The sequence below is a fragment of the Stigmatopora argus genome, chromosome 12, assembly GCF_051989625.1.
Source record: "Stigmatopora argus isolate UIUO_Sarg chromosome 12, RoL_Sarg_1.0, whole genome shotgun sequence".
Lineage (NCBI taxonomy): Eukaryota > Metazoa > Chordata > Actinopteri > Syngnathiformes > Syngnathidae > Stigmatopora > Stigmatopora argus.
The window spans coordinates 14,610,264-14,627,001 of NC_135398.1; the positions used below are offsets into that span (position 1 = coordinate 14,610,264).

The 16,738-nt window shown below is 38.8% G+C and overlaps 1 protein-coding gene across 2 annotated transcripts in view; it reads left to right on the top strand.

Annotated features, from left to right (window-relative positions):
• Positions 1-2,270: 2,270 nt before the first annotated feature.
• slc6a9 (solute carrier family 6 member 9) overlaps positions 2,271-16,738 on the top strand; it is a 53,259-nt gene continuing 38,791 nt past the window's right edge. The window contains exons 1-2 of one of the 2 annotated variants that reach the window (XM_077614502.1): positions 2,271-2,394; positions 4,282-4,565. In XM_077614502.1, the coding sequence (XP_077470628.1) occupies positions 4,536-4,565 (30 nt within the window). In that variant the 5' untranslated portion in view covers positions 2,271-2,394; positions 4,282-4,535. Of the gene's footprint in view, positions 2,395-4,281; positions 4,566-16,738 lie in introns of those variants that run through there. The other variant, XM_077614500.1, reaches the window with a different exon arrangement.

Here is a 16,738-nt window from a genome sequence, read left to right on the forward strand (position 1 = left end):
GGTATTAGATAAGCACAACCCTAAGCAGGTGCACTCCCACCCCCACAATATCATTATCCACCCAGTGTTGTCTGTTCGTTCATATCACAAAGGACTTAAACAGCAAAGCTAAAAAAATTAGAAAAAATGCAAACAATTGGTAAAAAAAAAATTCTTGAGAAAAGTAAAAACAAAAGTTCTCTAGTGGTTATTTTTTTTTTTTTTTGCTGAATAAACTAAAATTCCTGTTAGTGGGAGAAATATACACCATTCATGTTGAAGGTGCCAGCTCATGGTGTAGAGGTTCACTCGCCTGACAGGGCCTGCGGGCAGGCGTGGGCTCAATTCCTGCTGGTGGAGGTATGACTACTATTTACTAAGCCATTAAAATGAATAACAAACACATGAAAAAACATTTTCTGTTGTTGTTAAAGGGCAGAGCGGTCGGGTGTATGAGTGGTTAGTGTGTTGGCCTTACAGTTCAGGGGTACTGGGTTCATATCCAGCCAATAGGAGAGCATGCCAATTTCAAAATAAAATACAGGATACAGGAAATGTATTTACGTTTCGGAGGATTTTTAATTTTCTGAGATTTTGTGTTTCGCAACTACAATTTCTTTCGTATTTTGGAACGATTTATTTTTCTTTTGCTCAGGTGAGGAGACTAGCTCAGGGTTGAACGGGGTGGAAGAAAAAAACTGCGACAAAGAATGACCTGAACATGCAATAAAATTATTTTAGTATCACTCATTCACTGATTTTTAATATGGAACATAACTCTTATACATTTGTCTGAGCTGAATAGTCACACACATTTTTCAGATGTATTGACTCTGGTACCTGATAGTCTAAAAGCCCAGTTTGGCACCTTGGTGTCTTCTTTTGATTTTTCTATGGCATACAAGGAACCTTTGTCACCCGTTATCCTGGGTGGCATATCCCACCCAACTATAGGTACTAGGAAGGGGAGACCCTGAATTAGTGGTCAGGCCCCCGCATGGCACCGTGTGAGGTGGATTGGTCGCTGGTCTTTTGGTCGCCGGTCTTTTGGTCGCGGTCTTTTGGTCGCGGTCTTTTGGTCGCGGTCTTTTGGTCGCGGTCTTTTGGTCGCGGTCTTTTGGTCGCCCGGACCGCGACAACGGGCGACCAAAAGAACGGCGACCAAAAGACTGACGACCAAAAGACCGGCGACAAAACAAGGTAAAACAACACGGTCTACGCATCAATAAAAGCCAACAATGGCCATGAGCAGTTTCACTGAGCCGACGTGTGAGTGTACCTATAAGAGTTTGTATGTACATGAGTTGTCCCCTTAGGAAGGTACGTCAGTCAGGGTCTTAACAAGTTCTCCAACAAAAAACAATAAAAGTCCGGGAAATTTGGAGCTTTTCTTTAGCCTAATAATTAATAGGGCATTAAGTATGACTAAATAGTAATTCGCAGTTTGTATTTAGGGAATTTGAGCAACGATTTAAATGGTAATTATCAATAACTTTCCGGGCGACCAAAAGACCGGCGACCAAAAGACCGGCGACCAAAAGATCGGCGACCAAAAGACCGGCGTCCAATCGACCGTGTACTGCATGGCACAAAGAGACAGAAAATCATCCACGCACACATTCATACCCAGGGGAAATTTAGTCCAACCAGCCTACTATGCATGTTTTGCATGTGGGAGGAAACCAGAGTACGCGGAGAAAATCGGGAGTATGCGGAGCAAACCCTTGCAAGGCCGGGGAGAAGATGCAAACTGTACAGAGGAATGTCTGAACCTTGGATTGAAACCTCGATGTCATAACTGTGAGGCTGACCTACTAATCACTCGCCCCAGTTACACCGTTCAGATCCAGTTATTTAAGGCAGTGATTCAAATGAAACCAGATAATTTCAAATAGTATGAGTGTTTCATGTTTTGTGATTCTCATTCAGTGGTACAAAATTAAGGCGATTATGAAAATGTTTACTCAGATTTTGGAAATTGCAAATTCTGAGAGGGGATTCCTGATGCTAAATACCTTGTTCTGTACTTTGTGTAACTGGTCTGTGAGAGTGGCAACGTGTGTGTCATTGCTTGTTTTCGATACATAATGTTGCAGTGAGTCAACTACACAGGTTAGTCATTTTATTTTTTATTTTTACATAAGTAAGATAAAAAAAATAAAACAACATTCCGTTAATCTTTGGCAACAAGAATGTCTCAGCGGTAACAAACACAACAAAGAGTTTTGTGTAATATCTTACAGCCACTCCTCCTGGAATTGTCCAATAGACTCGCTTCCACTCCACGCACATGCTTTGTGTACATATTAGTTGACCTGCTGCATGGAGCTTGTTCACTCTTTACCTCACTTTTACTATGTCACACTACACACTTAATGCTGAAACTGGTATCGTTCAAATACTGAACATTGGATGGTAAGACACAATCTTTCATCTTAATTGTTTTGTCTCTGAACATTCTTTGTCACTTTGTAGTATTATGTGTAAGTTGTATGATTTGCATTTTGGGGTTCATGGTGGTGTGATGTATGTTTTTTTTATACACAATATGTGCCATAGGGTGGTAGGTATATTTCCTTTTTTTTTTTTGATGACACTATAAGGACATTTTTAAAGTTTTTTATCCAACAGTGCTTTGACTTGTCAAATTTGAAAAAGCAGATAAAAAAGAACCTAATTTATGAATGCTGTAGTATTCAATTACAAACATTTTTATAAAAACATTAATCTGTTCATATTAATGTGCAAAAATAATATAAACCCAAGTGTTTCTGAAAGTAGATTAATTTGACATCTGTATCATTATGTAACTTTTTCACTTTTCGAAAGTTTTTTATCCAACAGTGCTTTGATTTGTCAAATTTGAAAAAGTAGATTCAAAAAAATATTTGAAGCTAATTAATGCTTGTGGTAGTATTCAATTACAAACATTTTTATAATAACATTAAACTGTTCATACTAATGTGTAAAAAATAATATAAACTCAAGTGTTTCTGAAAGTAGATTAATTTGACATCTGTATCATTATGTAACTTTGACTTTTTGACTCAAAACATCTTTGTTTCAATTATTAAATCTTTCTTGATCATCTGCTACTTTTGTTTCATAGCTTCTTCCTGTTACTTTGATTTTGACTTTAATCTTTACTTTGTTTACTCTATTTTGTTACTATTTTGTTACTCTATTGTTTCTCTTTATAAATCTGGTTGTAGTGTCCTGAAAGGAACTTTGGAATAAAATATATTATTTTCTGTATAATATATTCACCCCCCCAAAATCCTTGAATTTAGATTCAGATAAAAAACAGTAGATTTTCATGTCTCCATGTTATTAGATACATGAGAAACATGACATTTTGAAAGTACACAAAGAACACGTTAAACTTTATGATGATGTGTGCTTTAATGATCAAGGTCATCCCAAAACCTGTGGTGTTGTTTAAGTGGTGCGGCTGGTGTTTTCTATTTTATCTTATATATATCAGCAGTATCATTATGTAACTTTCACTTTTTGACTCAAAACATCTTTGTTTCAATTATTAAATATTTCTTGATCATCTGCTACTTTTGTTTCATAGCTTCTTCCTGTTACTTTGATTTTGACTTTAATCTTTACTGTGTTTACTCTATTTTGTTACTCTATTGTTTCTCTTTATAAATCTGGTTGTAGTGTCCTGAAAGGAACTTTGGAATCAAATATATTATTTTCTGTATAACATATTCACCCCCCAAAAATCCTTGAATTTAGGTTCAGATGAAAAACAGTAGATTTTCATGTCTCCATGTTATTAGATACATGAGAACTATCACATTTTGAAAGTACACAAAGTACACGTTAAACTTTATGATGACGTGTGCTTTAATGATCAAGGTCATCCCAAAACCTTTGGTGTTGTTTAGTGATGCGGCTGGTGTTTTCTATTTTATCTTATATATATCAGCAGTAAATGACTGCTCCAAACGTTGCCAAACATTGCCTTCAACAGTTAATCTCATTACACAAAAGGCTACTTTGTTAATGCAGCTGCTTTGCTACAACATGCAAATCTATTACTACGTGTTTCGGAATTCTATTTATGCATACTTTCTATGAGAAATCATTTATTCATATCATACAGTTAAGTTTGCACTTAATTTAATTTAGAATAAGGTCCCCGAAATGACCATGCATGTGTTTGGAAAGTGTTGCCTCAGTCTTGTCAAACAACCCCCCCTCCCCAACACCTCCCACCACCATCTGCCCCCAACCCTCATGCCTTGACTCACCCTATCCCTCTCTACTTGTCACATGGTCTTTTCACAGCATAGAAAAGTTTCTGGATTAGGGCAGAATTAACACAAAGCGGCGAAACCACCTCAGCTACATTCCCAAACAACACTTGAAGAGGCTGAGGAGGAACAGCGACCGGGAGAGTGACGCTACACGGCAAAGACACTCGAGCGAACTCCATCTCAGAACAACGTCCAAACTCTTTATAGTGAGCGACAGACAACTTCACCCGAGTGAGGGAGGGAGCATCACAGAGGCAGGGATCTTTGGCCACAAGGTCCTGAAGGATGGAAGAGAAGCAGGTTCCAGGGATCCTGGTGAGTTCAGTGATAATTTTCATACACTTCAAAAAGCAGTTAACAAATACCCCTTTCAGTAGCATTAAAACATTGTTTTTATCTGGTGTTTAGAAACTCCTGGATTCATTGACATGTACCTATGTCTTGATATTCCCATTAGATATCTGAGTTTTGCTACTGTTCATTTAAATGCTCAAACTGTGTCAGTGGAAAGGACTGCACTGTTGGTTAAAGCTAAAGATTTTTTTGTAGTGGTACACGGCTCACAACCTGCTTCGACATTCTTTTCCAAACAATCCATCATAAGAAAAAGATTATCACTGTATAAACCAAGACTTTAACACACTTTTGACATTCACTTTTTTTTAAGTTTAGCTTCTTTCCATGCTTTGTCAATTCGTTTCTTGAGCTCCAGATCTACAAATTAAATACCTACACACTTTTTGAATTTCACACAATAATGTTATCAGTCTCTCCTGCTTGCCTCTTCTTCTCAGTTCCAAATATTGGGAGATAGTAAAAACCTGAAGATAAGGTTTCTTTTTTCATAGCTTTTGGGGAGTGTGAGTGGATGATAGAACCACAATCTCTGACATAGTTGTAAACTGCTGGAGACCAAATAAGAGGAGTATCAAAGTTTCAGTTATTTGCTTTTTCCTACTGTATATGGACAACAAGTTTTGGGGAGCAAATAAAAAATGAAAACAATAGGAATTTGCATTTATTTAATTCATTAATCCTACAGATTGGAGTTAACTGAGGTAAATTGACTGAACTAAGGCCAGCAAAATTTAAATCCATACAAATAAAAAATCACATCCAATTCACAGATCTGGAGTTGTGATGTGAAGGCCAAAAGGCCAGTTCAGTAGTCTCAGTACTTTATAATTAGAACAAAGATGGATGCTGCTGTAAGCAAGCAACATACTAACGAACTTTAAAAGTCACTATATTTGCCAATTGTACCCCAAATATTATCAACTTGCTAAATGCATTTCTCTCTTACCCTGAGTCTTTGAAAACAGTAATCTGGCCAAAATGGCAACTTTGGGGAGGAGCCTTCATTATACTAATCATGAAATTCCCCCGGGGTAATTCTAAATTGACCCAGACTCTTTTGTGTTTTTCTGTTTGGTTCATGTTTTTTTCCTGTAAAGACCAGGCGTTGTAGTGTAGATGAAGTGTCAGGCTTTTCTCTAGTGAATACTACATACATTATATGATTATTCTACAACAACTCTAAAGGTGAGTGTGATTAACTTAATTTTGATTTTTTTAATAAACCACCTTTTTTTAAAGTATGCTTCAGGTGTGAGTATTATGTCATTATGGTTAAAGGTAATCGGTAGATTGGAAAGGTGTTTTGAGCAAAAGCAAACCTGACTACTTGTGTGATAATGCCATATCATTAAAACATTAATATGTTTAAAAAAAAAAACGGTAGCCGAGTGGTTAGCGCCTCAGACCCACAGTTCTTGCAGCTTAGGCTGGCTAAACACACTAAATTGCCCCTGGTATGAATGTGAGCATGAATTTTTGGCCGTCTCCTTGTGCCCTGCGATTGGCTGGCCATCCAATCAGGGTGTCTCTCCCCTGGTGCCCGTAGTTAGCTGGGATAGGATAAGCTGCGGCACCCCCACGATCCTTGTGAGGATAAGCAGTTTAGAAAATTAATGAATGAATGAGTTTATAGGGAAAACAGAGTGGTAAGACATGCCCATACACAAATGATTTGTGTTTTGGTTACGGAGTGCGTGTGTTTGTGTGTGTGTGTGTGTGTGTGTGTGTGTGTGTGTGTGTGTGTGTGTGTGTGTGTGTGTGTGTGTGTGTGTGTGTGTGTGCGTGCGTGCGTGCGTGTGTGTGTGTGTGTGTGTAGTTGCGCGTGCCTTCCTGTCACTAACTGGCACTGCATTGATGGCCTCTTTTTTCTCTGTTTCCCTTTTATCATTGGCCTTTTACCCTATAGTTGTTCAATTCTTAAAGCCGTTGATTTTATTTGTTAGTAGTTAGAGGTTTTTTTTGTTTTCGGTAGTGCTTTATTACAACCATTGATGAACCGATGAATTTACAGTTATAAATGCTCAGTGGATGCACCCATTACTGTAAATCTTGCTAAGACACAAGGCACAGCTTCCTGCTTGGCTGGTAGAGTTCTGCTGCCTCTTTTTCTGCTCAAACTTAATTCCTGTTTCAAAGGGAGACGTGCACCGTCAATCTTCCTCCACCAGTGTCTTTGACTCCCTTGGAAGCCACTACTTCCACTGAAGAGATGAGAAAATGGTGCAATGGCACAACCATTATAGCAAGGATAAACTCTTTGTTTGTTTTGTTTATTACTCTTGGTTGCTTATGTTTCTTCTTTTAAATTATTGTATTTCTTGGGATGTGTGAGTAGAAAAAGAAAAAGGAGTTAAACTGAAGCTTTGGTTAATTTCTGTGGTACACTCTTTTTCTTCACTGTATTACTTCTCGGTCTGTTGTCAGGTTTTACTGGCTGTTCTGTTTGTATGTCCGATTTAAGTTAGATTCTAAGTCCTGTAGCCAGTAAAAAGGTTTTATATTAAAAAAAACCTTGGGACAAATCACTTTTGTCTGTTTCGCCCTGTCGTAAGCTTAATGGTCACAAAAACTCTAAATCAATCACACTGTAAATATAACCCACTCATTGTCTCTCATCTTTCATACAAAATTGGGACACTTTTTAAAGGATTTAGTGGGTAATTTCTTTGAGGACTGTGGAAAGAATTAGGGAAATTACATTTGGTTTACTTACGAAAAATCCAAGTTATGAAACAGATTCTTTAACCAATTAATCATAAGTAGAGATGGAACTGTAATTTGAAATCATTAGTTTAATATAATTTATTGTATACAATTACAAAAAAAAAGATTAAACTCCCCAAACACAACTTTATCTGTGCATTTCAGCACCGGTTTCAGAGTGGCAACAATAGGGTTAAAAAGCCAAAGTTACATTTTTGCATGATCCTTTGTCTAGTGGAAGCCGAAAATGCAGCGCTTTGGTAGGCCACGAGAGAAAGTGCCTGAAGGCTCAAGGTTGTATGGGGAGTTCGAAAAAACGTTTTTTTTTCATTTCACGAATTAATTCACAGTTGATCTCTGCCTTGCAGCTCAGTAAATGCCACAATCTGTCAGGAGTGGCCCTTTTGGCCCTCCTGGGTTGCCGTTGACGCATACCGGCTGTAGCCAATCCATTGATTGCTTTCGTTTCCTGTATTTAAGTAGCGACGCGTCATCACACGTCGCCGGATCGTTCACTATCGTTCACTATCGATGACTATCATTGACTGTTGTTAGCGGTTGCTAGCGGTCGCTAGCTGTCGTTATTCTGTTGCCTCTGTCCGTATGCGCGCCGCATGCGGCCACGTTTGTTTCCACGCCTTGGTTGATTCATTAAAGGACTCCGTATCACGCTGAATGCCTCGTCCTCTCCTGCTTCCTGCATTTGGGTCTACCTACATCCCACGGTCGCGTCACACGACGCGGCGCGACCGTAACAGATGCCCCCGATCGCGCTGCGACGACCCAGCGACGCAGCGTGATCATAACACAATCGGCCTCAGAGTACCGTATTTTCACGACTATAAGGCGCACTTAAAAGTCTTACATTTTCTCCAAAATAGACAGGGCGCCTTATAATCCAGTGCACTTTATACAGTGGTACCTCGACCTACGATCAGCTCGTGGTACGACGAAAATTTCGATCGAATAATTCGCCCGCGATACGATCAAAATTTTGAGATGCGACCAAGCCAGGTGGCCAAGCCTGTTTATTATTGTAGCGGACTGTCTTTTTTTGCCGCATCTCTTTCGTGTATTACAGATATCTACGAGCACTGAACGATTTATTCAGACGAGTTTCGACCAGGAAACGCACAACGCGCATGTGCAGGCAAAAAGAGGGCTTTCGGGGTAATGAAGTATACTCGTGCTCACAACACCCATAGGCAATGGCACCCTTTCTCAGAATAAAACTTCATTACCCACAATCAATACGTGGGTAGGAGGTCGCATTTCCTGCCCCCCCCCTTAGCATGTTAGCTCCCGTTGGCGGAGCGATCGCTAATTCAAGACTACTTTTCGTTGGCAAGTGGTCGTGTGTTATCCTATTGTGAGGACATCGGTGTGCATCATTTTCTGAATATTTTGAAGCGAATACAACAGCAAACAGCCCATCGATAGTGAACGTGAGGGTGGAGGCTTGGCAAACAACTAACCAGGCCAGAATGAAGGTAAAAAAAATTAAAACAAAATTAGAATTCAGGTTATTGCAAAGTTACATTAAACGTATTTTTGAGTGTCTGTATATATTAATCCAAGTTCATTTAAAATTGTTTGTTCGGTTAAGAGTACGTTGTCGTGGAAAGTCCCCTATATAGACTATTTCCGGTGCGCGGTGAATGCTGAGATATATAAAACGGCGTTGCATTTCGGTTGAGCTCGATCTAGCACATTAATTCTATGTTCGTCGTCATTCCCAGGGAAAGTCTCAACTGTGGTCCAAGCTTTCAGGAAGGCACAAATTACTGACTCGATTAATGACGACTTTGGTGAGATGCCCACCTGTTCAACATGAGTTATTACGCTATTGCTGAATACTTTAACCTCGGAGAAAAAAAAAAAAAACGGTTGTTTATTCATGTTGGGAGTGAATGGAGTTGTCAGAAAGCTGATTTGTAATCTATTAATACAGTTTGGCTGACCTATCTGAATGTTTTGTTGACATTCCCTTTAGCGCAGCACCATCTAGTGGATGCATAACGTAACCCCAGCCTATACTGTTGACGCCGTATAATGCGGTGTGGTAGACCAGTGTAATGCGGAGCGATGCACCTTTAAATGCGGTGCGTCTTGTGTGTGTGTCAAATACAGAAATAGCACTCGTTACTGACACTGTGCCTTTAAATGTGGTGCGCCATATAGTCGTGAAAATACGGTACCACATTTTGGGCTCAAAAAGCCAAAATTATGTTTTGGAATTTCACCTGAACCTCATTATGCCTGTGACCGCCAAAAATTAACTCACGGGGGGCCTCAATAATGCCAGTGGTGTTAGGAGGTGCAAGAATGTTTTTCATCTGATCATGCTCAAAAACAACAATAATGGCTCATGCCAAGCTTATTCATGCGCATTACACTATATACTCAATCTAACAACCCTTCCCAATAAAACTCCAAAATAAGTTAGAACAGGAGCAATCCAACACACCCTTACTGTCAGAGCACGTCGCACGTTGTCTTAAATTCCAAACTTACAGGACTCGGCAAAGGCTATAATGCGTCGCTTGTTAAAATAACATTGATGGTGTCAGAGCGTTTTTTCATTTTCGTTGCCTCTCGCTATGAGTGTGACCGTGAATGGTTTTCCATCTCCTTGTGCTCTGCAGTTGGCTGGTAACCAATTCAGGGTGTCCCCATCGCCTACTGCCCCTTGGTGGCTGGTATAGGCTCCAGCACCCTCCGTTAACCTTTTGAGGATAATCAATACATACTCCTCACCTCAATGCATTTAAACCATTTTAAATGAATTGCAGTGATTTAGTAACACAAAACAACCACACCAAAAACGAATCACTAGTTGACATTAAATGTATTGAAGCTAATGTATTTAATGCATTTGCCAATGGACGTTTTGTTCTCAAAACTTTTAATCTAATAATTATAATAACTCATCACTCTTAACTGACCAAGTTATTTAGTGTTGTTGATACTAAATCCTAAATTAAGACAATTATCTTCATCCTTAGGCATTTTTCTTACCCTATTTGGAGTTGACCCTATATTACAACAACGGCAAAGAAAACAAGGAAATAATATTTGTAATTTCTTCAATAGATTTTAAATAAAGAAATTGTTATTCTTTACAAGCTATGTTATACCATCCAGGCTTATAGCAGATTTCACAAAGTCTTACTATTATTTTCAGCCTTCCTTTCATTGTCTTTCTATGTTCTCATAATGCAAGTCAATTCTGATATCATTTTGTACTCCTTATCTTTTGTTCCTTGTTTGATACATTCCCAGTAGACCCCCCCCGTTCTTGTATTTTTTTCAAATCTTTGCTTAAACTGTTTTCCATCTCTTCTATTATTATTGTATGTAGGCTGTAGTTGCCAATATCTTCTAAATTATGACAAGAATGGGATCTACAGTCTATACCCTGCCTCTCCCTATTTCAAATGAAAAAAAGCGATAAATAAATGTGTTCATGATATCATATATTATTGCCATAAATATCACGCAGCTCTCTCCTAGCCCTCATCTGCGTTTTACAGTGCCACAGTTATGAAGTCAGCAACACACACCAAATGTCACACTGTTGCAGTAGGCCATTTATTAGGTACCTCCAATCGGTTCCTTGCTTCAGGACACCTGAGCACAGCAACCCTAACCAGCGGGTGGACCTGAACTCATTGCTGTTTGGTCAGAGGACACAAATTTTAAATGAAATGATGCATGGCTTCCATATTTTACCAGATGATTTTTACTGTTGCTGTAATTGCACAATTCCTACATACCCCCTGTGTTTCACTTTTGTATATGTGCGTGGACGCGCATGTGTTTCATCCCCAGGGGACCATTGCTAATGTGTGTGCTGTAGGCTGTGAAGTGGATAGAAAAAAAAAAGAAATAGTGGAATCCATAGCTGAAAACCTCCCCCGGGTCATAAAACAAAACTAAAAAAAAGCCTAATGACATAATCCCCGTCACAGTTACTATGTTACAATATTCATTTAGTATACAGTACCAGCCTTTTACACATTACAATGTGAACTATATTTGTAGTAATCCCACTAACTGAAGTTGAATGTATTCAAATATCAAACTTCAATTATGGTAACCATTCAGTCCACAACAGGCTAATTTATTAATGTGTCTTTGTTTATATAAGACTCCCTTAGTAAAAATAAGATATGTTTATAGTTGTCTAGAGGTAAAACTACATTTACTGTTTTTTTTTCAATTTTGAAATTATGTAACAGACATATTGAGTTGCCAGTCAGCCAGTTCAGTAAACAGCAATGCTCAGCAACCGTGCTGACTGCCGCTGGAGCAATGGGGTAACAAACAGATGTGAATGAAGAGAGAAAGGTCTGTGCAGGCATTTGGGGGTTGAAGAGTCATACATTATTTGTTTGTCTGATCTCACCCACATGATCGACCAGCTAAATGAGGAGGTAAGCAAAAGCAACCTACCGCAAGGGTCAGAGGTAGCTGTGAGGGCAAAGGCACTCCTACATGACCCTGACAAAAGAAAAGGTTATCAACAGTGTTTCAGATCACAAGTACTACCCAGGTAATACCTGTAACAACTTACTATCCCACATGGCAAAGAAAGGAGGCAGCAGTAGATGGCAGAACAGGTCGGCAAACTTTACCTTTCAACAGTCAGTTGGTCCGTTCCCCAGAGAAAAGAAAATACTTGGAACCAGAAAACATTCTTCATATCTTAAATGAAATAGCCTAATATTTTTGCGGCTTAGTGCTAATGTTGTTCAGCAGCTGCACTTATCTTTCTATGAACAATGAATACCTGGTGAGGGTTTATACTGTTTTCAAATGTGTTATCAACAAGTAAACCTCATTCAGATTGGTTAAGAAATAACCAACTTACAATTAATTTGTCATTATCCATGCATTTGCCAATTAACCAGTACGGGTGCAATCCTTGGTTTGAGCTGAGAAAAAGTGAGAGAAAAAATGTTATAGCAATTTTTACTCACAAATTATGGGTGTGCGTTATACTCAAATAAATATGGTAATCTAAATCTACCTTAGCCTTGTTGGTTAGTCAGGCTTGAACTCCACTATAATCTCCACTTCCAGCCTGCTCAGGCAGGTTAAATTCTTATGTAAAAAAGCATAGCTGAGCTTATTTCATCTGTACACGTTTACTAAGGCGGCTGTGCAGGACCATCGTTACGTTAAGTATCACTTTTCCTCATTAGTTACTTCTTTCCTGATGATTTACATTGAATTGTAACATTTCTGTTTGACTAGTGGAACATTCATGATTCTTTTTTGTGTTTGTTCATGGATTCGTTTCCCACTCATTGTGAGTCTGAGTGGTTGCCTGTCGTGGCTTCAGACTATTGGTGGCCAGCTCAGGTTTTAGTCTTCCTTTCGCTTCAAACTAGCTGGCATAATCTCTTGCACACCCTGGCCCTGAGAAGGATAAGTGGCTGGATGGCTGTTCTTCTCAGTTGTGGTTTGCCATGTTACACACTTCATTGTTACCCTACCACATGCCCTAAAGCCACACCCACATCAATAAGACTATATATTTGGTACTCGGATGTTTCATCGAAAGACGTTTGGTCCCCGGACGTTTGGTCCCCGGACGTTTGGTCAACCGGACGTTTGGTCGACCGGACGTTTGGTAGAACGGACGTTTGGTAGAACAGGCGTTTGGTAGAACGGACATTCGGTAGAATGGACCTTTGGTCGCCGGGTTATTACTGTTGAAACCAGCTCTCAAAATTATAATCATGAGAGAGAGTGAGTTTAATATCTAAATATCTAATATCAAAATAATCACAGTAAACTCTCTGTCATAATTTGACAGCAAGCGAACCTGGCGACCAAACGTCCGTTCTACCAAACGTCTGTTCTACCAAACGTCCGTTCTACCAAACGTCCGGTCGACCAAACATCCGGGGACCTAACGTCTTTCGACGAAACGCCCGGTCACGTATATATTTACATATTCTCTTCTCCACTATTGTAATGTATTTTTCACACTATAAGGCACACCATAAAGATGTCAATTTTCTCAAAAGACGTCAGTGTGCTTTTAATCATGAGCCTAATATCTGTTATTTAATCATGGTATGACATTCCCTCTTGTGCAGCTCCAGCTACTAACGCAATGTGTAATGTAACGCCCCAACCAATACTTTTTTAAAAAACTTCTACTGAGCTTATGATGCGGTGCAACGTATATATGGAAACAGTTTTAAAGTTGGCCAATCTATTGAAGGTGCGACTTATAGTGCGGAAATTACACTACAGTTTTTAAGTTTGATAGGCCAACATCAGTTCACATTTCCTCACGTTAATTTCGTGATATAACGCAAATTAACCTCCTTATGATGACAGTTTTTATCATAGCAAAGTTTGAACATTTTTTAGAAGTCAGAATTTTAATAATACTGCTGACTCGTGGTGTAGAGGTTCAGTCGCCTGACTTCGGTGAGGGCAGGCGCAGGCTTGATTCCCGTTGTTAGTGGTATGTTTGTAAGGGCGTATGGTCGTTTTTCTCTCTTTGTGCCCTACGGCTGACTGTAGTCTGCCTTTCGCCTGAAGTCAGCTGGGTTAGGCTACAGCAACCCTCGCAAACTTTTCGAGGATGCGCGGGTATAGAAGAAGAATGAATGAATCTCAATAAATGCTTGTAAAATATTAGGCATGCATACCTGAAGTACTGACCACAGGTTGAGTCTATGCAGGTGCGTACAGCTCGCCGTCTTTTATTTTATACTCTTATCTTGTAATCTACAAATGTTTAAAGAAATTCTATTTTTGACGCCCATTTAAAAAAAAATCATTAATCGGAAATATCCATTAATTATTTTTCTAATACTTGAAGACCATGGAAGCTATGATGTATTTCTGCCTTCCCCATGCTTTGTCCTATTACAAGTGTGACAGTGACTTCAGCCACGTGTGTTTAACTTTTGTCACATGTACCTTGCTTTCGTTCCCAGCAATGGCCCCATATGTTTGTCAAAATGTGTGTGTTGTGTGCTTTTTCCAGCCTGATTTGCTCCCCTGCTTTCCCTCCGATGAGCCCCGCTCTCCCTGGGGGTCCGAGGCCGAAGCCTCACGCTATTTATACAGACCCAACAGCTGGGGCCCTCCCAGCCAAAGCAGTGGGGGTCGGGGAATGGTTAGAGAAATTATCATGAAACTTCAGGTTAAACCAAGCGTTGGAAATGTCTAACTGTTCACTTTTTTCATCCACTATCTTGTTTTACCAACCTAAACAACTCAAACTACAAACACAGATTGTTTTATCATCTTCCAGCACACTATAACACATTTTGTTCTTTTATTGATTTCAACAGTCAGCCTTCTGTGCAAGTTTCTTTTTTTTGTTACTGCTATTAGTTCTTCTATCAATGGCTTTGACAGAGCGTGTCTTGTTGCAAAACTTAACTCTGAAAATTTGTGTAATCACTGCTATAGACTTCTCAAGGCGAACTCGTCTTCATTTGTGTGTCGCCCATTCTCTCATGTCATTTTATCAAGTGAGCCACTCTTGAAAAGATCAGTCGTATGGATGCTTCCTTCAGTCAAGGCCCTTTGGTTGCAGTTGTTGGAAGACCTATCACAGGCAGGCTGGGCTAATGAGAGGTGAAACGATATTAACCTAATTGTTTTAAGGGACATATATGCAGATTGAGAAAGAAGTAATTAGTTTAGCTGCAAGTTGGCCTAATTTGAATTTGAGCTTTTGGTGTAAAAACAGGTTTTGCAAAGGATATTACTTGACACAAAGTTACGCAGTAAGGAAAACTGCAATATCTCTCTGAATAGAGTAGGATTACTGGTGACATGTTTAGGCTGTAGTCCGCCTTTTTCCCGAGGTCCGCTAGGATAGTCTCCAGCACGTTGTGACCCTGAAGGCTATCCTTAGCCTTTATTGAAAAAAAAATCATGTTATTGAACACTTGACTATTTTCTTTTTACAAAATCCCGTTTCCTGGTGACCTCACTCTGTCTCAATTGTGTTCAGTGAAAGAACACCGTGTTCAGATGAAATGAATGCTGGCTAATGTGTATAGTTAATAGGATAATGTTTAAACGTTATCATGTTTAGATTATGAAAGCTTGGCTAAAAATGGGCTTTCTGAAATGTGATAATTTTTAATAATTGTATATTGTCAACAAATTCTGGGTAAATGAAAAAAAAGTAGCATTTTTATCTCTGTACAGTGTTTCCTCAAAGATTTTTGGTGCAGAGGTTCAAATAACATTTCAGTGCAGATTTTATTTTAACAACCAATTTATCCGATGGCCCACTGAATGTAAAAAATAAATAAAATACGCAACAAATAAAGGATGGACATTAAAAACAAGAAACAAATACTTCTTTGAGGGGCCTTGGAATCAGTAGAACGGTTTGCTTTCTTCCTTAGAACAATGGATTTTTCTTTGAATTTTAAAGAAGCACTATTGTTAGGAAACATCGTGAGAGGTGACATCATATGTATTGTTGCAAATCAGTCAATAATGGCATTGTGTCTCTCAATTTCCTTTAACAATTGTTTCTAGTTTGTGTCTTCTGGTGTAATATTACTGGAAATGTATTATACTCATTGTTAAAAAAATGTTGACAGCCTGCCTCATTGGATGGCCTTTTCACCGTTCCTCTCTGCCTGCTTATGCTGGCAGCAGAACATTCCTGTAGTGAGAGAATAAAGTGGCATTATGGATCATTACTCGACTATGGAAATCGACATTTTTTTTGTTTTTTAAAAATTTGTTGAACAAAAATAATGTCTATATTGTTAAAAAAATAAAACGTTTAAAAAGATAAGCACTATCAGTGCAATAGAGAAAATTTGGGTCGCAGTCTGACGGCCTGTACTTTCCTGTAGGTTTCTCTCATCTAATCTCATCATCTCACTTTTCTGCAACGTCACATTCTTACCCTGCTCCTTCACTCTTCACTCTTTTTTAATGTTTTTCTTTAACAATGCTTTACTCCCCTCCCATCTAATGTTACTGTATTATTGCCTCATGTTAAAACATGGTTAGTTAGCCATGTGTGAACCTTTTTTTCTTACCCAACAATTCTCATTTGATTGTCTAAAGGGTTAATGATACCTGACCAGCGTGGTCTTGATAAGGTGTCTTTCAATAATATTTCAATAAGACCATCTGAAAAATGCAATCAGCAGTTACATAGTGATATGTATATATTGTTTCCCTAATGCTATCAATTTGTTTACACATGTTAGTCTCTCTGAGTTGGCACTGAAATAACTCAAATACTAATGTTTTTCTCAATTTTTCTATTGCCAGTTAATTGTTAAATCTTTTAATATCTCGAGCAAGTTGCGTGTTTCTTCTACAGACCATTTCAGTCTTGAGTTTGAGTTTGCTTCATTTAATTAGGAACAGCACATATTAATGAACATTTATATTCATGTTAATGAACATAT